We start from the raw sequence: 27,193 nt of genomic DNA, 5'->3' as shown, positions 1-27,193 counted from the left end.
AAGTTTTTTACCTGCTTCAGACTCAGGAGGGGAATAAAACTGACCATCAGAAAGACCACCAGGTATAAGTGCTGCCCTCTCTGAAGCATCCTGAACTATCAGGAGTCCTGGAAGAGAAGAAATTCAGATGTTGGGAGTAAGGTCACCTTTCTGGTAGCTTTTTGGCAAGATTAAGTAAAATAAAATGGTATTATTATTATAATGAAATACCTTTAGAAAAAGAGGTACTTTAAAAATTTTTCAACCAAACAATAAGTTTCATTAACAAACGACACACAATACTGTAAGGACAGATAACTAAGCAGTTTAAGTAAGTGCCTCATGTTGCTGAGCATGGTGCTTCACACCTGTCATCACAGCATTCTGGGAGGCCAAGAATGGAGGATCGCTTGAGCCCAGGAGTTTGAGACCAGCCTGGGCAACATAGCAAGACCCTGTTTCTACAAAACATGTAAAAATTGGCCGAGTGTGGTAGCGCATGCCTGTAGTCCCAGCTACTGGGGAGGCTGAGGTGGGAGGATTGCTTGAGCCCAGTAAGTAGAGGCTGCAGTGAGCCATGATTGTGCCACTGCACTTCACAAAGTGAGACTCTGTCTCAGAATAAATAACTGAGTATTTACATCTTTCCCTTGTGAATACCTGCCTTCCTACAAAAAAAGCACAATTTCAAAACCAAAACGCCAAGTAAAATAAAAAACACAGTCAGCTCCTACAAATGGTCTGCTGGCTACATCTCATTAGAGAGATGCCAGATGTAAAGTGCAATACAGGGATGGCCTTTTATAAATATATAAAGAACAATTAAGATGACAAACGAGGAAATATTTATGCAACAAGAAGGTTTCAAAAGAAAAAAGTATCTTAAAAAAACAAAGAAAAGGTAAGAAAGCAGGACGTGGACAGCTGAGAAACAGTAACACATGCAAGGCCATCAACACTTAAGTTCTTTTGACTGAAAGCTGAGTTAACCTTAGGATAGAGTAGGAGGAAGCACCAGGTCATATAGTAGATGCCAGGTATGTGTGTCATACATGCTACTGACAATGAAAATAAATGCTATTTAAAAAAATTTCATTAATTGTGTGTTCTGCTTTATTAGTCACTTTGAATGTGGTTTAATCCCATAACCATTCAAGCCTCAGTCATAGTTATAGTTGATAGGTTTTCAATAAAGTTCAGTTTCATATTTATATACAATTAAAAAAGACTTTAATTAGCTTTACTTATAACTTCTCCACAATACACTTTCACAAAGGAATAGAGGGCACAGGATAGAAGGTACACCTCAGTCTGATTAACGGGTTTTTAAAATCTACTCTTGAATTGTAATTCTTTTCTTACATATTTCTTCTATGTAAATGAGATTTTCCAAAATAAAACCACTTGCAAGATTATTTTGCATCCTGCTGCTTTTTGAAGTTATAATCATGCTTACCTTTCTATAAGATACTTTTTTTTCCTATGAGGCAAGGCAAATTGAGCCAGATGACTGGCAGAGGCATAAAAACAGCATGTCTTAAAACTGCATGGGTGTCTGAAACGAGCTTTGACTGTTTCACCCTTAAGATGGGTGGGTGGGGCATGTGGGTTTCCATTAAGGACATTATGTGGAGAAGAATTCCAGCTTGGTAATTGACCATAAAGCTTAATCAATCATTTGGCCTTCCTAGTGAATATTCTGGGATACTCAAAGCCATGATGAGATTATAGCAGCTTTGGCAGGACTCATGAGTACACCCTGTTAGCTATGACTCAGCTACTCAGAGGATGGTGAAAGGCTGAGCTTCGCTCTGGATTGCTGTCATCCTCCTGTGAATAATCTTCATCCTAAACCCACCAATGGTCCTCAGCCCTAGGCATTTAACTGTTCTAACTGTGGCCCATCTGAAGCCGCCAACTGCTGTATGGATCACAATGGTAGACTTTGGAGAATCACTGGCTTGTATTTAGAATAGTTGCTTCTACTCACTTAATATTGGTTTTATTTTCTCTGCCCCTAAACAGCACAGTTCTGTTTATATGCACAAAATGCTTAGTGTCCTGCCTATTGCTAATAGGGAGAAAAGAACAAGCTGTCTGGGGAGAAAGAAGTGCTGGCTATTTTTTGTTATTGCTTGAATGCTCTTTACACCATTGTTCACAGTTTCTTCCAGGGGAAGCCTGGCCCAATAGCTGGAGAGAGGAGCTGCTTTCTATTATTTACCCTTTCATCCACCCAACTCTTCTCTCGATTTCTGCTGTAGCCACTAAAGAATGGAGACCCCACCACTGCCTAACTCTACCCATTTGCAGCCTGATTCACACCAAGACACCACATCTCTTCCTCCCAGCTTGGTACCCAGTCCGTCTCAGGAGGCTGACTCTGAGAGGAACTTACTGTTTTCTTCTTCTGCTTCTTGAGGTAACACTTTGAAATCCAGGAACCATGTCTCAATCCAGGCAAGGATGAATGAAATGATGGGCAGCACATAGCCAAAAGCCCCTTGAGAGAAAAGCTGGAAGAAAAGATATGACCAGGAAAGGGAAATGCAGTTACCACAAACTCACATTGGACAACGAGGCTTCATCACTGAAGATGATAACTGTACAGAAAAAGTGGTAGGCCATACCTTTGAAAGGATCACTTTTGCTAGTAAAAAGGCACTGGTCACTGCCGTTGTCAACTGCAAGACACATAATCCAGCACTGTTCACATTAGGCATCTCACACTGTGAAGGTACCTCCCTCTTCACAAGAGACCCATCTGAGCTAGGAGCAGGCAATGCCTGAAAAACCTGTGCCTAGCCTGGCTCCTTCCCATATCACTCAGTCTCTATCCCCTAGACCCACACTGCAGCAAAATGGGCTTCTATATGTGACACAATCCCTAAATGACTGCATGTGGTTTCTCCTCCCACATTTCAGCAGGCTGGTGTGCTAGGTAACTAAGATTTATCTACCAGAAGGTACAATTCCAAAGCCTCTACAAGCACATGAACAGACCTACCAGTAAAGTGCATAGGTAGGGCTCTTGCCAGGGGTTGTGAAGTCCAGACATACCATAATACCTGAGCCTTGTCACTGTCTCCTTCAACTAATATTTTTAGCATGGTGAAACTTCACCAAAATGAATACTAATAGTAGCTTGATCGACAGAAGGGAGGACAGGGAACACCAAGTATCTTGCTCAATAAGTATTATCAAAGTTGCAGAAACAGACACACACACACACACACACACACACACACACACACACACATACAGTAAGCTGCTTGGGAGAGGAGGTGGTTTAGCATTTCATATTCTGACACTAATTAACTTTACAGGCTCACACTAAGTGCTCTTTAGATACCAGCTGACTTCTCCTCCTTCCAGCTTCTAGACTCTTCTCTGTAAATGTCTTTTAAACCAAGAATCAGAAGCAATAAAATGATTTGCTAAATTAGACTTATTCTTCAGATAATCTGAAAGCAGATATTGAAGATACTGTCTTACAGCTCTCACTGAATATACATGTCATATACTTTTCTAAAACAAACATTGAGAGGGCTGGTCTGACAAATACTAGCATACACATGGGAACTCAGGAACATAACATCCCAAAGGGAAAAAACTGCTTTAAAGTTCATATGGAACCAAAAAAGAGCCCGCATTGCCAAGACAATCCTAAGTCAAAAGGACAAAGCTGGAGGCGTCACGCTACCTGACTTCAAACTATACTACAAGGCTACAGTAACCAAAACAGCATGGTGCTGGTACCAAAACAGATATAGACCAATGGAACAGAATAGAGTCCTCAGAAATAATACCACACATCTACAGCCATCTGATCTTTGACAAACCTGAGAGAAACAAGAAATGGGGAAAGGATTCACTATTTAATAAATGGTGCTGGGAAAATTGGCTAGCCATAAGTAGAAAGCTGAAACTGGATCCTTTCCTTACTCCTTATACGAAGATTATTAATTCAAGATGGATTAGAGACTTAAATGTTAGACCTAATACCATAAAAACCCTAGAAGAAAATCTAGGTAGTACCATTCAGGATATAGGCATGGGCAAGGACTTCATGTCTAAAACACCAAAAGCAACGGCAGCAAAAGCCAAAATTGACAAATGGGATCTAATTAAACTAAAGAGCTTCTGCACAGCAAAAGAAACTACCATCAGAGTGAACAGGCAACCTACAGAATGGGAGAAAATTTTTGCAATCTACTCATCTGACAAAGGGCTAATATCCAGAATCTACAAAGAACTCAAACAAATATACGAGAAAAAAACAACCCCATCAAACAGTGGGGAAAGGATATGAACAGACATCTCTCAAAAGAAGACATTCATACAGCCAACAGACACATGAAAAAATGCTCATCATCACTCGCCATCAGAGAAATGCAAATCAAAACCACAATGAGATACCATCTCACACCAGTTAGAATGGCAATCATTAAAAAATCAGGAAACAACAGGTGTTGGAGAGGATGTGGAGAAATAGGAACACTTTTACACTGTTGGTGGGATTGTAAACTAGTTCAACCATTATGGAAAACAGTATGGCAATTCCTCAAGGATCTAGAACTAGATGTACCAAATGACCCAGCCATCCCACTACTGGGTATATACTCAAAGGATTATAAATTATTCTACTACAAAGACACATGCACACGTATGTTTATTGCGGCACTATTCACAATAGCAAAGACTTGGAATCAACCCAAATGTCCATCAGTGACAGACTGGATTAAGAAAATGTGGCACATATACACCATGGAATACTATGCAGCCATAAAAAAGGATGAGTTTGCGTCCTTTGTAGGGACATGGATGCAGCTGGAAACCATCATTCTTAGCAAACTATCACAAGAAGAGAAAACCAAACACCGCATGTTCTCACTCATAGGTGGGAACTGAACAATGAGATCACTTGGACTCAGGAAGGGGAACATCACACACTGGGGCCTATCATGGGGAGGGGGGAGGGATTGCATTGGGGAGTTATACATGATATAAATGATGAACTGATGGGTGCTGACGAGTTGATGGGTGCAGCACACCAACATGGCACAAGTATACATATGTAACAAACCTGCACGTTATGCACATGTACCCTAGAACTTAAAGTATAATAAAAAAAAAAAAAAAAGAAAATGCAGAAAAATGGCAGGGTACAATCATCAAAAGCTATGATGATATCAGCAAAAGAGTATTCAGGAAAGGGAGTCAAGTCTGGCCAAGACTGTCAGCCTATATCCATGAAGTGAGAGCTTCTGGATTAACAGATGGTCTGACCACTGCCCCGTGATTCTGAGAATGCTCAGAAGAGATGGTCCGGACAGATATCGCCCCCTAGTGGACTCAGGAGGGCAGCCTGGGCCACCCAGACCTGAGGTCTTGCCCTCTAATGGCAGAACTGCAGGTTATTTCTGAGTAGTTCTCTCTAGTCTGAGGAGCTCCACATTTTCTTCCCACAGAACTGACTTATTAAAGCTGTGCAAAAGGCAAATATTCAGACAACTGGCAGAATTGCTAGCAATTCTATCAATTTGTAAATATTTATTAAGAATACCAAAGCTCTTTGTGCTAGATGCAAGGAAACAGAGGACTAAAAAAGTCCTTGTCCTTGAGAAGCCCAAGGCAACAACAGAAAGATTGAGAGCTTTTCCCTCCAAGATGGGGGGTTGTGGGGAAGAAAGAAGGGGCTAAGGCAATTATCTAAATAAGTACGGACCATGTCATGAAAAACAATCACTAAGCAGTTTCAACCAAGTAAGACATTTTCCAAATATCTCTGTGACAGATGTACTACTCCCGTCTCTTATTTGCAAAATAAGGTAGAGGGTGGCTTGGTGCTTGGCCAATAATCACTGTTGGGCTTCTAGATTCCTCATTTGGCTCAGCACCAAGAGACAAATCTAGTTACTCATTAACACTGGAAAGAAGCCCTGGAGTATTAAACCTACTTAAGTATGGAGGAAACGGGACTCAGGAAAGCTAGTGGGATTCCACCTGCATTAGAACTGTATTTTCTCCAGCCCAGGCCTGTAGAGAGTAGGACCTGGCCACCAGCACTGGAGGCGATGACCCACTCAAGCAGGGCATACTCACCGCTATTGCCCACCAGTGGCGCAATCTGCACACAGCATATGCAAGTATTAACACTTTAAATCGAAAAACTGCCAAAAGCTGAAAGCAAGAAAAGAAAGAGATGTTTTAAAAAATATACATAAAAATGACATAGCTTTATGAAGAACTTACCAGACTGTCTTCATTATTGTGATTTAGCTGGAGACTAACAGGGACTAGTACTGGTCTGTAGACCAGCATTTGGGAATCCCTGCTCTAGAACTTAATGTAATAGCAAATTAGGTCTCACATTAATCTCCCTTTATGAAAGAAAGAACAAGGCAAGAGAAAAGAAAAGATGGCATTTTCATCATCCTATTATATAAATAGGTGAATTTTCCTTTCAGTGACTAGATATGTCAATGGGTTCTATTTCAGTCATTTGAAAGAATAAAGGCTCTCCAACAAGAAAATAGGAACGACTCCTTATGCTGCCCTCCCTTATCTGTCATTAATCTTTTATTTCCTTGAGATGGTCAGACAATTCCTTATTTAGAGAGAGAGAGCACTGACTGAATGGTGGGGAATTAAAAGAAAAGGAAAATATGGTCAGTGTTCAAAAGAGGAAAAAAGGGCATAGAATTTGAAGAGGAAATCTGCCTTTTGGGTCAGTTTTATCACATCTGAAATGAAACATAAAAAATACTTACAAAAATACTTACAAATATATCAAATACTTACAAATATATCAAAATACGAAGAATAGTAGTCATACTGCATCACCTCCTTCTCTAATGTGTTCTCAATGCCTCCATTCACCTAGAAAGGAGAGTAAGAAGCAAAAACAAGGAGAGGTTTATGTGTGGAATTAAAACAAGGGTAAGATTTCCTATCCAACTTTCCTGCCTATCTTCTCAGAACCCAGAAATGTTAAAGTATGGAAGAAAAGAACTCTCATAATTTTAATAGAAAAGGGCTGGATAGCACTTTCTGATTCCTCAATTCTGAATTCATTCATTCAACAGATATAACTGTATAGTGAAAAATAATAGCTTCTGTAGTTCATATTTGGGAAAATTAAAATGTTAAGAAAATTATTTTTTCCCTTCTAAGATAAAGTCTTCAATCATACAAAAGTATACTTTTAAAGGCAATTCACCTTTATCCAGGGCTCCCTCACTTTCTGATCACTCTCCACAGTCTTAGGTCTTAGAAGGCCATGGCTCCCCTGACCTCCTGGCAAACGTCAATGATGGCCATTAGCATGACACAGGATAGAAGTGTAAACATTCTCTGTGGTGGTTTCTCATTTTTATTTCTCCTGGCATTTAAACATTCTGCACTTTTATCAATTTAAGTATATTTTTAACATGAATAGATAACAAAATACAGTACTAGACTCAAACCTGATACAACTTTCTGTCCTCTCCCAATTCTACTGTCAAAATAAATCTTATATCATCGAGTTCAAAATTTGACAAATTAAACTATGGAGTTTAATACTTTTAAAAAATCAAGTAAGGGGACATGTGTTGGCAGCTAATGCAGCACCCAAGCAGGGTAACTTTCAGAGTCCCTGGATTAGCCTGATCAGAGGGAACAGGACATGCAAAAGTAAATTCAAATTTCCAATTTGGAACATGGGCCTGGCAAACAAATGCAGAGTCTGAAAAAGGACCAAAGGAAGGACAGTTAACCAGAGACCTGGATAAGAGGGAAAACAATAAGGAACACCTTTGCCAGGTTCAAATTCAAATGAAAGTTGCCATAGGGAAGGGTATTCTTAGCTTAGATGTCATTTCACATATTTGTATTTGTTATGCAAATGAAAGCATAACATAAATACTATCCTGTGCCCTAAAATCCCTTAAGGAGGTCTACATTTCTTTGTAATTAGCTTGGATCCTCTGTAGACCTGCTTGGCTACAGACCTTTACAAATGAATAGAATTGAAAACCTGGGAGGAAAGAGGAATAATGATTGAAAGACACCCAACCATTTAGTCCCATTACTGTGTCTCTCCAGACTAAGGAAACTTGCCAATATCCAGAATATGAAAAGAATGATTATTCCAAGCAGCCTATAGCAAACAAGGGTTCTCTACCACTTAGAGACCTCCCCTTGATTCCTGGGAGAACAGGAATCAAAGCTGCCAATACAGTTTTGCAATAAATAACCCATAGCTTTTCACTGGTATCTGCATACTTCAAAATACTCTGATTTGGAGTTGCCTTCAAATAGACATTATCTAAAATGTATATTTCTATCCCTAACTTATACTCTTAATCCTCATTTCAAAATTTTTATCTCTAGCTCAAGATGTCTTAAATAAACTATCGTTAGTTTCATGCAAAATCCCTTCCCAGTCAGTTCTGGTACTACTCTTCTAGGTTTCATCACTGGAAACGTTAGAGTCATCTTTGCACACTGGGGATGATAAAATCAGCCTATCAACAAGTCTCACATTCCTTCCTTTAGTGACTCTCATGTTAGTTCTTTCCTTCCTATTCCCACCACCTTCAATGACATTCCTGCAACAGCTTCTGAATTCATGTTCTTACTGCCAATCTGTCCCACCTGCACACCACTGCCACAATGATCTTTATCCATTCACCAAATATTTGCTGAGTATCTATCATGCACCAGGCACTGTTCTAAATATAAGAAATACTTCAGTAAACAAAATAATATCTGTCTTCATGGAGATTATATTCAGGCAAGGTGAGAGAGATGGCAAGTAAGAAAATAAATGCTACACAGACAACAGAAGCAGGACAGTGTGACAGAACAATGAAGACATTTAAACTGATACTAGCAAGATAAGAAGTTGAATTCTACAAAAAGATAAAGGAAATGAATCATTTCATATAGAAGAAACAACTAGTAGAAGGGTCCCAAGATAGAAAGGAGCTCATTCCTGTCTGAGAACAGGAGGAGGCAAGTGTGCTCATCTACCATGAGCCAGGAACAGAGGATGGGGAGGAAGTCTGAGAAGTTTCTGGGGACTCTGCAAGCCAAGGTACAACATTTGGATTTTACTCTAAATGTCATGGCCTGCCAGTGAAGAGTTGTAACAGAAAGTGACATGATCTGATTTTTGTTTTTTACAGGTTACCCTGGCTACTGTGAGAAGAATGGATTGTATGGTGAGTGGAAGCAGGTGACCAGCCAGGAGTGCAGTTGGGATGAGTGATAATGTGGCTTGGTTGAAGTTGGAAACAGTGGAAAAGAAGAGAAGTGGTCACATTTTGAATATATTTTAGAGGCAGATGTGACAGGACTTACTTTTAGACTGGATATGAAGCATGAAAAATACAAAACAAACAAGCAAATCAAAAATGAGCTTTCACTTTTGGTCTGAGTCTCTGCGTTTGCTTACTGATGAAGAAGGGGGAAAGAAGGTGTGTGTATGTGTTGGGGGAAGCATGTTAAGTCAGACATCCAACTGGACAGGTCAAGGAGGCTGTGATGTAGACTGTGAGTCACTGACTTCTGCAAAATCTCAAAATCACGTTGTCCATTCTGCTCCAGAATCTATAACAGCTCTTCATTGCAGTAAACACAAATCCTTCTATATACCTTTTAATAACTTGAATAACCTAGCACCAGCCTACTTATGCAATTTCATTTCCAATAGGCACCTTACTTTCTAGTCAGGTTAGTATTTTCTCGGCCTCTGCCCCGTCCCCTACAAATACAACCACTTGAGCACACACTCCCCACACATAAGCACATACTCCTGCTTCAGTACTTCCATGCACCTTGATCTCCAAACCTTCTCCCCAAGCTCCCCACTGAAGGATCATCCTTCCCAGATCATCCTCCCATCTTAACTGCCACCTATCCTTCCAAATCCAATTCACAGTCCATCTCTTCCATTCACTCCCTCAAACAGTCCAAGCCACTGATCTCTCTCATCTGAATTTCTGTTATACTTGGTCATCACAGTTTATAGAGCATAGTAGGAATGAGGTAATAGAATCAGAATTAGCAGGGTAATAAGTACCTGAAACTTAAATGTAACAATATTGAGAAAACAGTAACTAGCATTTTCTTTTCCTTTTTCTGGGTTAAATTTATTTTAGTTATTAATAAATTACACAACCTATAATTGTGCAGACCTTTGTATCTTCAAAGGGGCTGCTGTATACATCTTTCCATTTGATCTTCATATGGACCCATGAGGAAGGCAAGACCAGTATTGGTTTGCTGAATTGATCAAAAGGCCCAGAGAATTTATTAAACAGCTTGCCTAAGGCCAAAGACCTGGTCACGAAAGCTCTAAGTCAAATTAGGAATGTTATGACATTTTCTAGTAAATCAGTTAGAAAATAACAAGAAAAAAGTCACTAAGGACTGATAAAGTCTTTTTTTGAACCATTATCTCAATCAAGCATCAAAAGGTAAAAAGAAAGTCAAATTCCTTTCGACTGTCACTACTTTGATCCCTGTTCATACTGTCTGCAGAGACTAGGAGAGAGTCTGCAGAGGGAACAGAGTCCTCAGGGAACCCAAGCCATAATTAATTCCAGATCCAACTTGGGAAATCACTCTACTCAAAGGTGGGCCAAGAGGCCTTGGGTAGAATCAAAACCATCCTTTTGACTGACCGAAAAGAGATCAGGAGCCCCAAGATCTTCTAGAAGGAAAATGAACTAACGTGGGGTTAGGCTTCTCTGGCTCATCCGAGCCCTACACTCAAAGCTGGGATGGTGCCAGTCAGGTCCCTGGAGCATGGAGGGAAGGTGGCTAAGGTGGAAGTCATACATGGAGGCAAAGTACTTTGGTTATTGTTATAATTGCAGAGAATAGCTGGTTCCCCATATTCTAAAGGCCTAAGCACTCTTTATGACATTTTCTTTCTTCTTTTAAGACTACGTCACAAGGCAGTATAAGATTATGTGCCATATGTATTCAACTAAACTCTAAATTCCATGTAGTTTTTTTTGGTAGAGCTTGCAACACCTGATTTAGAAGCCTGTTCTCTGGCACTCAGTAAATGTAAAGACACTAATAATAATAATAATAATAATAATAATAATAATAATAATGGATTTGAATGATTAGAGTTCTACAGAGAGACAACAAAACAAAATGAATGGTACTGTGTGTAGTAAAAACGCCAGGTCGCCAGGTCAAGATAGACAATTCAAAACAAGTAGAACTAGAAAGTGGACACTAAAAAACAATCATACTAAAAAAAGTCATGATGTTCTTGCTTAAAGATTGTATACCCTTTTCCAATCTTTTAATTTTACAACTGGGGAAACTAGTAGTTGGTGAAAAAGTGAGGATAAAAACACATTTCTAAATTGCTAGGCCTGGTGATTTTTCATTTATAACATGTTGCATGCAGATGTAAACAGATAACTTGTCTGTGAACAAGAACGGGGGGCAGCCTACTTCATTTCTATTTCCCTGGAGAAAACAGAAAGGAGGGAAATGAGAAGTGTGATCCCATGAACCCCACCACAGTTCTGCCCCATGACTTTCCTCACTTAAAGGCACGTAGTGATATAAGCAGCCAAAGCAATGAACGCCTGGACTTGCTGTTGACGTTAAAATGATTTTTAAGTGTGCCCCCTTAAAATTACTGCTATGTTTCCTGGTGCATTTCCGGTCGGACACGGTGGCTCACGCCTATAATCTCAGCACTTCGGGAGGCTGAGGCAGGTGGATCACGAGGTCAGGAGACAGACAACAGCGTGGAGAACACAGTGAAACTCTGTCTCTACTGAAAATACAAAAAAATTAGCAGAGCGTGATGGTGTGCACCTGTAGTCTCAGCTACTCTGGAGGCTGAGGCAAGAGAATTGCTTGAACCCAGGAGGTAGCAGTTGCAGTGAGCCAACATTGTGCCACTGCACTCCAGCCTGGGTGACACAGCAAGACTCCATCTCAAAAAAAAAAAAAAAAAAAAAAAGCATTTCCTTTTCATCTCTCATTACATAGCTATAGTTTTGAAAACATATTACTCCTTTAAAATATACATTAAAATATTTTCTTTAATGTGCATATATAGAACAAATAGTAAAAAGAAACTCTAAATTACTATGTCATATCACTGGCCTGTCTGGTTATAAACAAAACTTAAGCATTTCCATAGTGCAAAATTAACAGAAGAAAAATCTGTAAACAGAAACTTAACAGTGGACTCATGTTCCACATCACTGTGATTATGGGACAAATACTATTTTCTAATGTAACTGTCTGCTTTCATAATGAGTTTAGTTCCTCTGTTAGGATTCATGAAGAAATTAAATGAGATTCAGTGACTCTATTAAGCGATTAGAGTTTAGAATTGAAATTACTGCTATGAATTAGAATACTAACAAAAAATTAGGTTAAGATGCTGCTTCTTGCTGTTAAAAGACAAAATTTAAAATAATTTTCAAACAGGAATCTCAGCATCTTTTCACATCTTCTGTATTGTAATAAATTCTCATAAAGCATCTAGCCCTGTGCCTAGCAAAGAGTAACCCCCTAAAAATAAACAACAGGGAACAATTATTACTAACTAGGTCTTAGCAAACATTTCCTGGAAATAAATGAACTGCTGAAAATAGGAAAGCAGAGACTTTTTGCCCGTGAGGAAAACCTTCTGGAGGAGCTCACCTATTTGTTGGTAAGGAATGTAAACAATCAGAGCCAAGGCTTTGGGACGAAAACACATATACTGGGTTAAATAAAAAATATTAAATGAGTTTCATCTGTTTATTTTGATTTTTATTAATGTGGTAACTAGAGAATTTAAAATTACACATTTAATAGTTTGCATTATATTTCTATTGGACAGTACTGGTCTAAACAATTGGTTGGTAATACAGAATTACTGCATAAACCTCTGAATGTTTGCAGCACAACTTTTCTGGTGAAACATAAATAAGTAATCTCTTTGCAAGAAAGTAAAGAACAAACATATGCCAAATCTTAAATCTGGGAACTAGAAAAGTACACAAAACATCTAAAACGTATTCCAAAAGCATTCTACATTTTCTGGAGGAAGGATGGGTAAACTTTTTCTGAAAAAGACTAGAGAATAAATATTTTTGCCTTTGTGGGTCAGGGGTTCTCTGTCACAACTATTCAACTGCAACTACTCAGTGCAAAAGCCAGCCATAAACAATACGTAAACGGACAGGCCTGGCTGTGTTCCAATAAAACTTTATTAAAACAGGTCTACTGAATTTGTCTTACAGCCTATAGTTTGTCAACTCCTGTTACAGAGCTAAATACCAGGAATTCAAATTTCAAAATCCCAGACAACATGAGTTTTAAACTGACCACATTTGCCTTAAACAATAATACTAAAGAACAAGAAAGGTCCAAATCAGCAGAAGAGCAATGGCTTCATTTGGAAAAAGACGGAAATTACTAAATGAGACAAATGATAAGAAAAATGAACAAAAAAACCCTGTTGTCTCTGGAAACACTTCTTAAAAAGTCATGAAAGAACCACCAACTTACATTTAACTCTATTATCCACAGTAACGTTACAAATAAGAGGTCAAAGGTGACAAACAAACAGAAAGTCCTCCTGACATCAGATATGCCTTTCTTTTCCCTTCCTTCATAGGACTCAATCCTGGCCATGAGTTGTGTGGGGTTGATGGAATGGATGTTGCGCAGAGAAGCATGGGAGCTCTGGCTCCCAGTGAGAGCGTTCTCCATGTCTTCTGGCAGGTGGTTCATCCTGGAGGAGGGTTACAGGAGCCTTTTTCCAACCTCACCATCCCTAAAGAAAAGACACCTTTGGGAAATAAAATAGAGACACCATGTTAAATCCAAGCTGATCAAATATAACTGTGTTACCCTCTCCACTGTGCAACTATTTCTCTAACTGAACAACAGAGTACCTTGACTGATTTATGTTTTCACGAAGACATAAAGAGAAAGAGAAATGAGAGCAAAACATAACATTTTAGAGCAATACTACAAAACAGCTGTTTTAGCAAAGAATGGCAATAGAGAAAAAGCAAATTGTCTGTAGGAAAGGGTGAAGAACAGGATGTTAGCTACAATTGAAAGTAGTGTTCCTGATGACCTGGAGCAAGCCTCTTGGTGAACAACTCATGCCAGTTACCTTTCTGTGCCAGGGAGAAAACCTCCACAGTCCTGTAAGTATAATTATGCATGGGCTAGAAAATCATTTACTGAAAGCTTTCCTGGAGCATGTAAGCAGAATGTATAAATTAGCTATAAAGAAGCTTATTTCCAAGGCTGGGCAATACAGCAAGATCCTGTTTGTACAAAAAAGAAAAATTAGCTGTGCATGGCAGCACAAGCCTATAGTCCTAACTATTCAGGAGCGGCGTGGGAGGATCGCTTGAGCCCAGGAGTTGAGGTTATAATGAGCTACGATCATACCACTGGACTCCAGCGTGGGTAACAGAGCAAGACACTGCCTCAAACAAAAAACAAAAACAAAACAGAAATCACACAAAAATTCTTACTTCATAAGGAGGAATTTCTTTCCATCAAAAGTACCTTATAAACTAAAGTTAGCATTTCCCCATCCTCTCAATGAACAAGCATGTTTCTAGGCCTCTTCTTGGAAAAGAAGTGCACACTTCAAAAAGTTTAGCACCAGGCAAACCACCCGACCAATAATTACAGAAGGTATAGTTCTATACAGAGATGCAGGCCCCTCAAGACCAGAGAGTGCTTTTATAATAAAAATAAAAGATGAGCAATCTAAATAATCTGATCTGCTTATGGATGGGACAAGGATATTAAACAAAGTGTGGTGCATGGTATGATTGTCAAGTAGTCAAGTTTCCTTTTCTGTAGGACCTCTCCTTGTGGGATTATATACTCCTGGCTCTACTGAACTCATATCTGTTCTTTAGTCATGAATGTGACATGTAAGTGGGCAGAAGTTCATATGCCACTTGTGTCCAGAGCCGGTGCATGAAGAGCCAGTATGTGGCTCACTACGCTCTCCTTTCTTTCTGCCACAATGACTGGCAATGTCCAGGTAAAGAAGAGGACTTTCAAAGGCATAAAATAGAATTTAGAAACAGATGGCTGAGATTTCCCTAAGGCAATATGATCCCATTTGGTTCTATCATTCACTATTCAGAACTTTGTCTCTTTACACTTGACCCCAATTTCTCTTCCTTTCCACACTCAGGAATCAGTCTTTCTCATACTTTTTAACAATGTGGTGGTAAAATGGCACAGCATTTATGAAGGCAATTTGATTATATGAAATAAGATACTTTAAAACATCCATACTTCTTGATCTTGTAACCCTAAATCTAAACGAGATTAACCAAACTACAGACATTCAAAGCAAAAACTGATCTATGGCCTTAAAGGTCAGGTTAGTGATTATCTTCAAGAAACAGGGAAGAAGCAGTGATTAGAAGGCAGAGAGTAGAGGGCATATTTAGGGGACTTGGTAAAGTTCTATTTCTTAACCTGAGTAGTCATAACATAGTTGTGTTCATTTAGTGATAATTTATTGATGTACACCGTAGTTTTGTCATGTGTTGGCTCATGAAAAATTCAAAATGCTATATAGTATATACATGTATACACAACTGAATAGTGTATATTATCTTTCAATAAAAATCCCTATTAAAAAACTTGATCATAAGGTATCTATAATAGTCTCAATTAGAAAACAACCTAAATAACTAATTAGAATAATTAGATAAATCACAGTATAGCCACAGTGTAGTCACTAAAATAAACGTTTATGAAGCATTTATAATGACTTAGAAAAAATGCCTGGGTTATGATAACTAAATTAAAAATCGAATACTAGGCCGGGTGGGGTGGCTCACGCCCGTAATCCCAGCACTTTGGGAGGCCAAGGAGGGCGGATCATGAGGTCAGGAGATCGAGACCATCCTGGCTAATACTGTGAAACCCCGTCTCTACTAAAAATATAAAAATTAGCCGGGTGAGGTGGCGGGCGCCTATAGTCCCAGCTACTCGGGAGGCTGAGGCAGGAGAATGGCACGAACCCGGGAAGTGGAGTTGCAGTGAGCTGAGATGGTGCCACTGCACTCCAGCCTAGGTGGCAGAGCAAGGCTCTGTCTCAAAAAAATAAAAAATAAAAAATAAATCGAATACTAAATGGAATACACACACACACAGTATGTTCAGAACTCTGTAAAATAAACCTAAATCGAATTCTTATAAGGATGCACCTATGAAATATATCAGATATTAACCAATGATTCTCTCTGACTGATGAGATTATATTTTCCCCCTTCTTTGGCCATTTTCACACTTTTTGCACGTGTTATATGTTTACAATGAGAGGCTCTAAATTCAAACATCACTCTGTCGGGGTTCTGGACAGATGTCCCAGAACCCTAAGCAGCCTTTCCCTTTCTTTTCTGCCGATCTAGGCAACATTAGGTAATGTGTCTCAGACATTCAATTTGTTTCCTCAGAGTCAGCAAATCAGCAAAGCATTTTGAAAAACTCAGTAAGAAGCCACTTAAGTGTTTAGTAAAAGGAAAGAAAATATTAAGTTCTCAAATTGAAAGCATTCTTATATAATTTCTGTCTTAATGAGATCAATGCCACCCTAGTGGAAAGGATAGCAACGGCATATTCCCCAGTAGCAGTTTTTAACACAAAGCTTGCAAGGCACTACCACCTGTCAGACTTCTAGGAGTTAATTCTGAAACAATAAGTAAATATGAATGTAATTAATACATCTTTTGTGATGAAACACACATTTTAAGTTTAAGAAAATAGCTGAGGCCGGGCACAGTGGCTCATACCTATAATCCCAGCACTTTGGGAGGCCGAGGGTGGATCACTTGAGGCCAGGAGTTCAAGACCAGCCTGGTCAACATGGGGAAACCCTGTCTCTATTAAAGGGAGTGGGAACGGTGGTGCACACCTGTAGTCCCAGCTACTTGGGAGGCTGAGGCAGGAGAATTGCTTGAACCTGGAGGCAGAGGCTGCAGTGAGCTGAGATCATGCCACTGCACTCCAGCCTGGGCGACAGAGTGAGACTGTCTCAAAACAAACAAAAAAAAGAAATCTGGATGAATGAATACAGACATATTTTTGCAATAATATATCCTACATTATGATAAAGCAACTCAGATAATTCTAAGCCAGTCTAACAATTAGCAGCTATATTTAAAAATTAATTTAAATTATTAAATTCACTAATATGTGAACAGAAAATTGAACAAACTCAAAATTCAAACTGAGGACCGATTTTAGGAGGAAGATCATTTTCAAGGAAATTAAATCATTTTCTTAGTTTCACTCCTTTTTCCTTCCACAAACCCACTTCTTGTGGATAAAAAAGATTAATAAAGCAACATACAACCCTAGAAATCTGAGATACATTTCAAAATAAAATACGATATTAAATACACAATGGAATATATATGGCTTGGGACATGAGAATCATTACACGATTTTTCATATGTGTATGTGTAACTGCTAATTAGCAAGAATTTATAGATACTTTCACCTCAATAAAAAAAAAGTTACACAAAGCACAGAAATCTCTGAGCAGACTGGCTCTAATCAAACTGATCTTTCTCTGGGAAAGAGGGAAGTTGTAAAAAGGCAAGCGAGCTTGCTTTTCTTTTTCTTTCTAATTTACCTACTTAATCCAGTGAATTAACTGGTCTAGATGAAACCAATGACAAGGTTAATCTCCATTAGGTTATGAAAACACACAGTTCAGACTTCTAGAATTAATTTTTTGAGTGAAACTTTTACTCAAAAACAGAAAAATAAGAGAAGAAGGTTGCTTAGTTTGAGGGACTTATGTTAAAAACATACTATTCGAACTCAGAAACATTTGGCCATCTTTGTCCTCTATCTCCCTTACTGCTGGTGAAACTGACTAACAGTCGCATATGGCCTCTTGCAGCACACAACAGCAGGTCAACAAATTTGATAGCCTCTACTCCCCATGCCCCCAAAAAACAAGTACTCCTGATTGATAATATATTTGGGGGATTGGTAAGGGCCTGTGGGCTGGTGGGAAAAGAGAGCTCAAGAATATTTCTTACTCCTACAAGCAGACTGTAAACTGGAAAATTTGGGAAGCACAGGTGAAAAATACTAAGGAAATATCAGCTAATTTATGCTCTGTAGGAAATTCTTGGTTTCCGCATTATTAGCCCTTATAATAAGACTGAATTTTTTTTTCTGTGACTCATTTCATTGTGATAAACTTGAGTTAAAGATATTCTAAATACAAGTGTATTTGAGTTAATATACTAGATACACTTCTAAATGTTTTTAAGGAACTCAGGCTTAACACATAGAATGTTTAGCCTGAGTTCCTTAAAAAATACATAGGTTAAATGAGTATAACAAATAGTGGAACAGGGAAGAACGAGAAGCACTGCACTAGCTTCTTCACAAGCCTTGAAGCGACACAGGAGGTTAAGGGCTGTGATACGTTTCCAGATGGGTGAAATGGAGAAACCATGCCTCAGAGCAGTCTGGGGTGGAGGCTTTGAGGGGAACAGTGGGGAGGACTACATCTCCCCGGCTGCTTCTTGTTGCCTATTTCCACCTGTCAAACTCCTCCTGACAGTGAGCTAACTCTACTACATTTCTAGTTGCTTCATCTGGCCAAAGCAGCCTCTCTTAAAACCAGATTACACATTCCTGGGTATGACATTTCATTTGAGTCTTGAGGGAAGACATGAAAACTGGGTGTGGGACTGGCTAGCCTAGGTGCTGGAACCCCACAGACTACAGTGGAGCTGCCTGCCCAGCAAAGCCAGTGGCTGCAGGTTCTTGAGGCAATGCCAAGAGAGTCTGAGAAAGCGCAGAAAATGTGTCATGGGATTTTCATATGCAATAAAGTTCTGAATTTTTGGTGTGCATATGCACCAATATCACATGTGGATCTTGGTTAATCCCCAATACCTGAACCATGTGATTCTGACACTCATTGAGAAACAGTGCTTCCTTTTAATGAGTAAAGAGAAGGATCATTCCTTAAAGCTGCTTTCTACTGTCTGATTATTGGATTTCATCCTAACCATATCCTTCAGAAAGCTGAAGTACAGTGTGAGCTCCTTCAGAGAGACTTTTCTGAATGCTCCCCATATTCCAACCAGATACATTTCCCCCGAGTTCCCCTAATCTGTGGATGTGACACTTAATGGTACTGCTTACCACAATAGGCCTTAATTATCCACTTCGCTGCCTCTCCCACTAAGTAGTATATTCCTTAAAGGCTCTGAATATGACCACAGCACATGACAGACAGCAGGAACAGAACAAATATTAACCGTATAAATTCTATCTAGCATCTAGCACAGATACTAGCAGAGAGTAGGCTATCAGCAATCTCTGTTGAATTCAGGAGATTACAACTGTTTGTTTTTGTTTCTGAGGAAGAGCTTGGGTATTTTTCCAGATGTCATTTCAGAAGTATTAAATATTCAATCCGGAGTACTGAGATCCTCTCTGGGGTTGGCTTAAGGAAAGCCATACCTCTCTAAAGAGGGTGCTAAGTATTGATTAGCTGTATACACAGGAAGCTAAATCTGCAATTCAGAATTTATCCCAACTGTGTGGGAAGTATGGGAGAATTAGAAAATAAAGAAAAACATATGGGTGAGAAGATGAGAATCCCCTTTGGTTGTTTCATGAAAAAGAGACTGATGTCTTGTTTTATACCAATGTGTAATTATCCTCCTCTATACTACAGTATCAGCCAGCTATTTCTATTTATGCTACATTAACAAATCACTAAAAACTCAATGGCTGAAAGTAACCCACATTTATGTTCAAGCTCACAGGTCTGTACGCTGTCTGAATTTCACCTGATCTAGGCCGCACCTCATGATGGGTACAGAGCCGGGTCGAAACATCAGCTCCATCTGCTTCCACACAGAAGTGACACTACCCAGACGGTGGACAGCAGCTGCCATGGAGCAGGAGCTACCACTGCTTGCATTTTACAGGAGCCCCACAATCTCTCAGCCTTCCTAGGGGGAGAAAAGAGAGACTGTGCACCTCCTGTTGACAGCTCGAAGCCAAGTCTCTCAACCCAACCACCCAGCCTTCTCAGCACTACTTAAGGCAGCAGCCAGGACACTGTATGTTTTCTTCCAAAGAATGTTGGAATAACAGACATTAAAAATATTTAATTTAGAAAGGCTTTAGTCATCATCTTAGCAAAAGTCTTTGGAGATGATTTGGCTTAGAGACATGTTTTCTTGGTCTTGTACAGTGTTTCTTAAGATACTGACTTAACTGCTAACATTTTAATTAATTACTTTTTCCCCAGATTTCTAGCTTCTCTTGAAAAGTCAAAAGGTATAGAATCATCAGGCCTGCATTCTCTTACTATGATGATAAAGCCAAGCTGCTGACCACTTTAAGTGGGGCACACACTCTCCAGTTGGCCTCAATCTTCACCTAGCCTGGAGGCAACTGACTTTGCCAGCCTGATCTTTCTGACTCTTCTTACAGGCAAAAACGGTGGGGCCTACATAGATCCATCTAAGAGATATTTCAAGGTAGTGTATAGTTAGGATTCAAACTTGGTTCTTTCCTCTCCATCGTCCTGCCTTACCCCAGATTCATAGAAGGAAGGAGATACATCAAGAAGTGTTCACATGGTGTGCAAAATACAGTCATGCAATTTGAGAGTCCCAAAGGACAGATTGCCATGGCTGTGCCCACTGTATCCTGGGACTGGGTGTCCCTGGAAGCAGGAAGCAGCCTGAGCTGGCTGTCTTGCAAGGCTCCCCACTGTTATGAGACCTGGTTAATGACATAGAAGTCCTGTTTAGAGTCCTCACCTTCCCTTCCGAGGTGAAGCAGCTAGAAGTAGGATATGGGAACAGTGAGTGAATAACCTGACATTTATATACTTACCTTGCTAGTATGAGAAAGAGGCCTGAAAAAACACAGATGCTTTAAAAATAAGCATGCATAGAGAAGAGAGAGATGTGGGGCAGAAGCTAACCCAGAATACTAAAAACACGGCAAGACAGAGTCACCTTCATATTCTAAAGGCACCCATGTGACATGAGGAACACTATGGCATGCTAACAAGACCTGGAAAATTGATGTGTAAAATTTAACCAGTAATTCAAACTTTGATAAAAGAAAAAGTTCTGCTTAATGTCTGCCTATATGAGGCTGTCTACATTTTGAAAACACTTCAAAGATGGTTTGTAGATAAGATATTCTTAAAAAAAGAAACAAGTGGCTGGGCACAGTGGCTCACAAATATAATCCTGGCACTTTGGTAGGCTGAGTAGTTTGAGAGTAGCCTGGGCAACAGAGTGAGTCCTCATCTCTTCAAAATATTTAAAAATTAGCTCGGCATGGCACTGTAGACTTGTAATCTTAGCTACTCGGGAGGCTGAGGCAAGAGGATCACCTGAGTCCAGGAGTTCCAGCCTGCAGTGAGCTAAGATTATGCCACTGTACTCTAGCTTGGGAGACAGAGCAAGACCCTGAAAGAAAACAAAAAAGAAGAAAGAGAAAGAGAGATGGAAAAAGAGAAAGGGAGAGAGAAAGAAAAACAGACAGAGAGAGAGAAGGAGAGAAAGAGAAGAAAGAAAACGTAATGCCATCTCACAGGATGAGAAATTCATAAGGAAAGACTGGCAGGGGGCAAGGTTAGGGAGTTGATGCATGTGTGTGACACTCCAGCCTCCCAAATCTGAGAACCTTCACCACGAAGCTCTACAGGAAAAGTTTCATAAAGCCAAAAGCAAACAAATCTTTCTTCAGTAAATTGCCCATTACATTTACGTTGACATTTCAAAGCAGCCTTGTTTTCCTGTGTCCCATATATGCTCCCTATTAAATACAATGTCCAGAAAAAAACAGCTTTTTAAAAATTAAATCCAGTAGCCCCAATTTAAAAAATGTTTTTTGTAAAAATTTATTCTCATAAATTACATCCAAATTAATAGCTGAGGCAATAGAAAGCTACTATATAGAGAAATCTGGGTAAAAACCAGTCATTCCAAAATAATATGTGAAAAATTCTATAAAGCATTTAAATAAACTCACCCAGCCAATTATTTGGTATTACTTCAAATTAAAAAATATTTTTGGAGTCAAAGAATCAAATTTTGTCATCAAATTCCTAATGTGCCAAGTGAAAATGAGTGAAATGTTTAAAAAAGAAATAGAAAAAAAGAGGTTTATGTATAAAACTCTACAAAGCATTCCACAGATACACATGATCAGGTCTACAATAGGGAAAAATTTTGAAACAAAGTAATACTGAGAGTTACCCTATTAAATCAACACATAATGAATCAAAGTAGATGTGCTATATCCTTAAAGAAACAAAATAGCTCACAAACCAAGCAATGAGAACAAGCTGACAGGCACATGCTCAAGTCTAAAGAGGAGAAGAGGCAATGTGCCCATGAGAAAGAGGATGGGTCAGCCAGGAAAACACAGGAAAAGGAGTGTCACAATTCAATGTGACACTCCATCAAGTATCTCCCATCCATTGGCCAAGTAATTCCTATAATTAATTGACAATGATTTAATTTAATAATCTTCTGCATACCTCCCACATCCTTTTTCTAATTCCATGTTTCTGATTAAGATGTAATATTTTATGTAAGGAAACAACACGCTGGTCAGGTTGAAGCAAACATTCAGTCCACATGGCAGTTAAGGTGTTCACTGCAGACACTGAGACATGAGCCCATGAGCCTACTCATGCAAGGCAAAGCCACTTGCAACTGGGCTCTTTAAGCTGTTGACTAATCAGGTTTCTCAGTTAACAACGAAAAGGTCTGGGTTCAAACACGAATGAGGTCACCAGTGTGATAACACTGAGTAGTTTTTTTGGGAGATGGAGTCTAGATGTGTTTCTAATGACCTACATTGGCACCATCGGCTACAAACTGCTCTTTGGGAACTTCTAGAGACATTATTCAGACGCAATCTAAATGATGGATAGCTATCACAAAATACTGACACATTCTGTACATGGTATACAAGTAGTAATTCCAAAAAATAATTGTAGAAAGGTTGTATCATCACTCAGATATTCCCCCAGTATCTCTTTATAAACTTACAGGTAATTATCAATCATTTTCCATAACTGGAATTATTAAGTGGACTACAGTTAGCAAGCTCAAAGCAAAGCTAGAATCACTGAACTTGACTATACAATAATAATACTACACTTGTTTATTCTGACTTGCATGTATTTGGGTATGATTACTAATTCATACCCAATAAAAGTCAGAGGAGGTTCACAGCTCACACAAAGGCTTTTAATAAGTCCACAATAACTCAAGGTGCATAATTAAGCTCTGAAAATTCTGACATATACTCTCTCAACTCAGCAAGTATGGTTAACACTGGGATTTTTAAAAACTGAGAAGTGTGACCGGGTACAGTGGCTCACACCTGTAATCCCAGCATTTTGAGAGGCTGAGGCAAGTGGATCACATAGGGTCAGGAGTTTGAGACCAGCTTGGCCAACATGGTAAAACCCATTTCTACTAAAAATATAAAAATTAGCCAGGCGTGCTAATGCACGCCTGTAGTCCCAGTTACTCAGGAGGCTGAGGCAGGAGAATCACTTGAACAGGGAGGCAGAGGTTGCAGTGAGCCGAGACTGCGCCACTGCACTCCAGCCTGGTCAACAAAGTGAGGCTCACTCCAAATATACATATATATATTATATATATAAAATATATATATAAAAAATACATAATTAGGCTTAATATTCACCACTCAGTATCAGTGTATGCTTTATGTGAAAGAACAGAGATACAAAATATTTTTAGAACAAAAAAAAGGCAAATGCTATGTAAATGGAAGATTATAATCACAATGAAAGGTTTTGACATTTACTTGTTTAGCCTATTTGATATTTTAATGATATGAACACAGATTATTTCAATACTATAATTAAAATTTTTAAAACAGATAATTATTTTAACTCTACAGTCATAGACTATATACTATGTTGAGGAGGTAAGCCATATTTATAAAATTGGTAACAAAACCAGACCACCAAAAAACACGTAATAAATCTTGCAATAAGGAACTCTATAGAGAATGAGCAGTGCCATAAAATAGACTTCCATAACATAGTACTATTTTCTAAAATAACTGGGGTAAAAATATTTAAAAAGTAAAACAAACTATTGGAAAAAAAATGACAGTAGAAACAGTGGAAAGCTGAAAACTTGGGCTTACTATCAAAATCACTACCTTAAAGTAATTTAATTACTTGTAAATTAAAAAGTAAAATAAAATAATTAGGCATTTAAATAATAAAGTTAGAAAGCTGTAACTATTCTATATGGAAAAGGATAGAAAAGAAAAAAGAAAAACAATGAATACAATTAGTAAATCCAAAAGGAGAATGATAACTGTTGCAAGCTGGGGAGTGGGGAAAATGTGATTCTCTATAACAAAAACTCTACTTTTGCACCTGATGAACACTTCATAAACAAATTTAAAATATATAGATAAACTCAGTGATCAGTCCTTTAAGAGGGCATATGTAAAGTACTAATACAGGGAGTATTAATAAAGGAATACAAGTACCACTAAAGAAGAGGTCACTTTCAAAGTATAAGTAATATTTTAATTCCATTTGAAAACCATAACTAAAGTCAATACTCTGGAAATAAATAAATTACACTAAGAAGAAGCAAATGACCTGAATAGAATAAACCATTCCAGAAAAAGAATATTGAAAAAAGCGAAAAATAATTATCTAGCAAAGGGACTGGAGTCAGACAGTTTTATAGGCATTTCAATATTTGAAATAGACAAAATCCTACATACTGATTCAGAATGTTAAAAACGAAAGCTATTCTATTATTAAATAAAACTAGGATAATACTGATATTATCTGAACAAGAACAGGTAACAACACAAGAATATGAAAGGCTGCAACATACAACAGGACAAAAGTATAAACTAACTCCACATATTAATATAACATAATTATCTATTACATAACATTATATACCATATATTAACATAGTAACAAAATGAATAGAGCTTCCTTACACCCGGACTTACTGTGTCTAGACACAATGCTGAGTACTTAAGATACATTATGCCATTTAAACCTCAGAACAGCTCCCACAAGTAGGACAAACATATCAGAGCTTATTCCTAAAACCTCACATAATTCAAAACACATATAGATAAAAACTAATCCTGGCTGGGCGCGCTGCCTCACGTCTGTAATCCCAGTACTCTGGGAGGCTGAGGCGGGGTAGATCCTGAGGTCAGGAGATCGAGACCATCCTGGCTAACACGGTGAAACCCCATCTCTACTAAAAATATAAAAAATTAGCCAGGCGTGGTGGTGGGCACCTGTAGTCCCAGCTACTCAGGAGGCTGAAGCAGGAGAATGGTGTGAACCTGGGAGGTGGAGCTTGCAGTGAGCTGAGATGGCGCCACTACACTCCAGCCTGGGCGACACAGCGAGACTCCATCTCAAAACAAAACAAACAACAACAACAACAACAAAACTAATCCTAATAGGAGAACAGACATTTCTGTTTACTCATTAAAACATTTCACTGCATTTCAAAAGTATGCACCAACACAACTCACAATTCATTTGAGCCAAAAGCTTTGAAATTATGTATATTTTGACTGGTTTTTAATTGGAGGCAGGTGGCGGGGGGAGCTTGCATAATTTCAAACTTTGTAGGACAACTCTTCATTTCCAAGTAGGTATCCGTTTCACTCTCTTAAAATGTGGCTCTCTAAGTCTCTTATTCTAGGCCGGGCACAGTGGCTCAAGCCTGTAATCCCAGCACTTTGGGAGGCCGAGACAGGAGGATCACAAGGTCAGGAGATCGAGACCATCCTGGCTAACACGGTGAAACCCCGTCTCTACTAAAAAATACAAAAAACTAGCCGGGCGAGGTGGCGGGCGCCTGTTGTCCCAGGTACTTGGGAGGCTGAGGCAGGAGAACGGTGTAAACTCGGGAGGCGGAGCTTGCAGTGAGCTGAGATCCTGCCACTGCACTCCAGCCTGGGTGACAGAGTGAGACTCCGTCTCAGAAAAAAAAAAAAAAAGGTGGCTCTCTAAGTCTCTTATTCTGAAAGAGACATAGAGAAACACACAGAGAAGGATTTTGGGAAGAGCCATGGATAAACACATCCCTGACATTAAAAAAACAACAATGTAAGCTGAAAGAAAAGTAGAAACTAACAGTTGGCCTCAGGAGACAAGGAGGAACAAACAGGGGAGGAGTGTAGGCCCAATCTTCAGGGGTTATATGTGTGGAAAGAGAGCGCAGACTTTTATTTGTCAGTGGACGCCAGAAATCTGAATTGTAACAGGAAATTTTCCAAATATTAAGCATTAGTTCAATTTTTTTAAAAAGCACTTAGTCGACAGCAGATTTTTTACAGAAGCAAATTAAATTTATGAGATCATTTACTAAACGGTTTCTTGGGACCTTCATTCAGGTAGAGCTCAAACTCTTTAATTTTGCTTAACCTAACACTGGCCTACGTCTCCACAACCACTTCACCATGGTAAAAAAATCACAAGCAGTTCCCTAAAGACATTATGTTCTCACAAACCTCTGCTTGCATTTTTCTCTCCAGTAAGTACCTCGAGTGCCACTCTCTTTATCTCTAAAGTTCTGACCCATTTGATAAGCCTTGATTCAAAGCCCATTTTCTCAGGGAAACCTTTGTTTCCTCTTACTCCTCTAAAGTTCTCTGCCCCATCAGAGAAAAGTGTACACAGACCTTTATAATTACATCTATCATGCCGCATCAAGATTACTTTTGCTCTTCCATTTAAAAAAGCAAGCAAACAACAACAAAACTTTGTTAACAAGAGCTCACTTTTATGATTTTGTGATTCATATATTTACTACTTCCTTCAATCTGGGAGAGTAGGTGAAGAAACTAGACACAGAAAGAGAGAGAAAGGAAAAAAAAAGAAAGGCAGGGCAGCCATTTAAAATAGCATCAAAAACAAAACACTAAGGAATAAATTTAATAAAAGATATGCAATATCATAAAACTGAAAGCTACATAATACTGCTGAGAGAAATGGAAGTAGTTGAAAATAAAGTGTGAGATATACCATGTTCATGGATTGGAAGAATTCATATTGTTAAGATATCAATTCTCCCCAAACTGATCTACAGATTCAACTCAATCCCAATCATAATCCCACCATGCTTTTTTTTTTTTTTTTTTT

At 38.8% G+C, this 27,193-nt stretch overlaps 1 protein-coding gene across 2 annotated transcripts in view; it reads right to left on the bottom strand.

Annotated features, from left to right (window-relative positions):
• STARD3NL (STARD3 N-terminal like) overlaps positions 1 to 27,193 on the bottom strand; it is a 54,306-nt gene that overhangs the window by 10,910 nt on the left and 16,203 nt on the right. The window contains exons 2-7 of one of the 2 annotated variants that reach the window (XM_023192782.1): positions 13,510 to 13,792; positions 6,784 to 6,861; positions 6,085 to 6,162; positions 2,610 to 2,663; positions 2,378 to 2,495; positions 12 to 107 (exon numbers count right to left, since the gene is read on the bottom strand). In XM_023192782.1, coding sequence (XP_023048550.1) covers positions 12 to 107; positions 2,378 to 2,495; positions 2,610 to 2,663; positions 6,085 to 6,162; positions 6,784 to 6,861; positions 13,510 to 13,734 — 649 coding nt within the window. In that variant the 5' untranslated portion in view covers positions 13,735 to 13,792. The remainder of the gene's footprint in view (positions 1 to 11; positions 108 to 2,377; positions 2,496 to 2,609; positions 2,664 to 6,084; positions 6,163 to 6,783; positions 6,862 to 13,509; positions 13,793 to 27,193) is intronic. The other variant, XM_026456401.1, reaches the window with a different exon arrangement.

Source organism: Piliocolobus tephrosceles, chromosome 8 (genome assembly GCF_002776525.5).
Source record: "Piliocolobus tephrosceles isolate RC106 chromosome 8, ASM277652v3, whole genome shotgun sequence".
Lineage (NCBI taxonomy): Eukaryota > Metazoa > Chordata > Mammalia > Primates > Cercopithecidae > Piliocolobus > Piliocolobus tephrosceles.
Note: the sequence above shows the minus strand (reverse complement) of the source record. Positions and strands in the feature narration are given on the sequence as shown.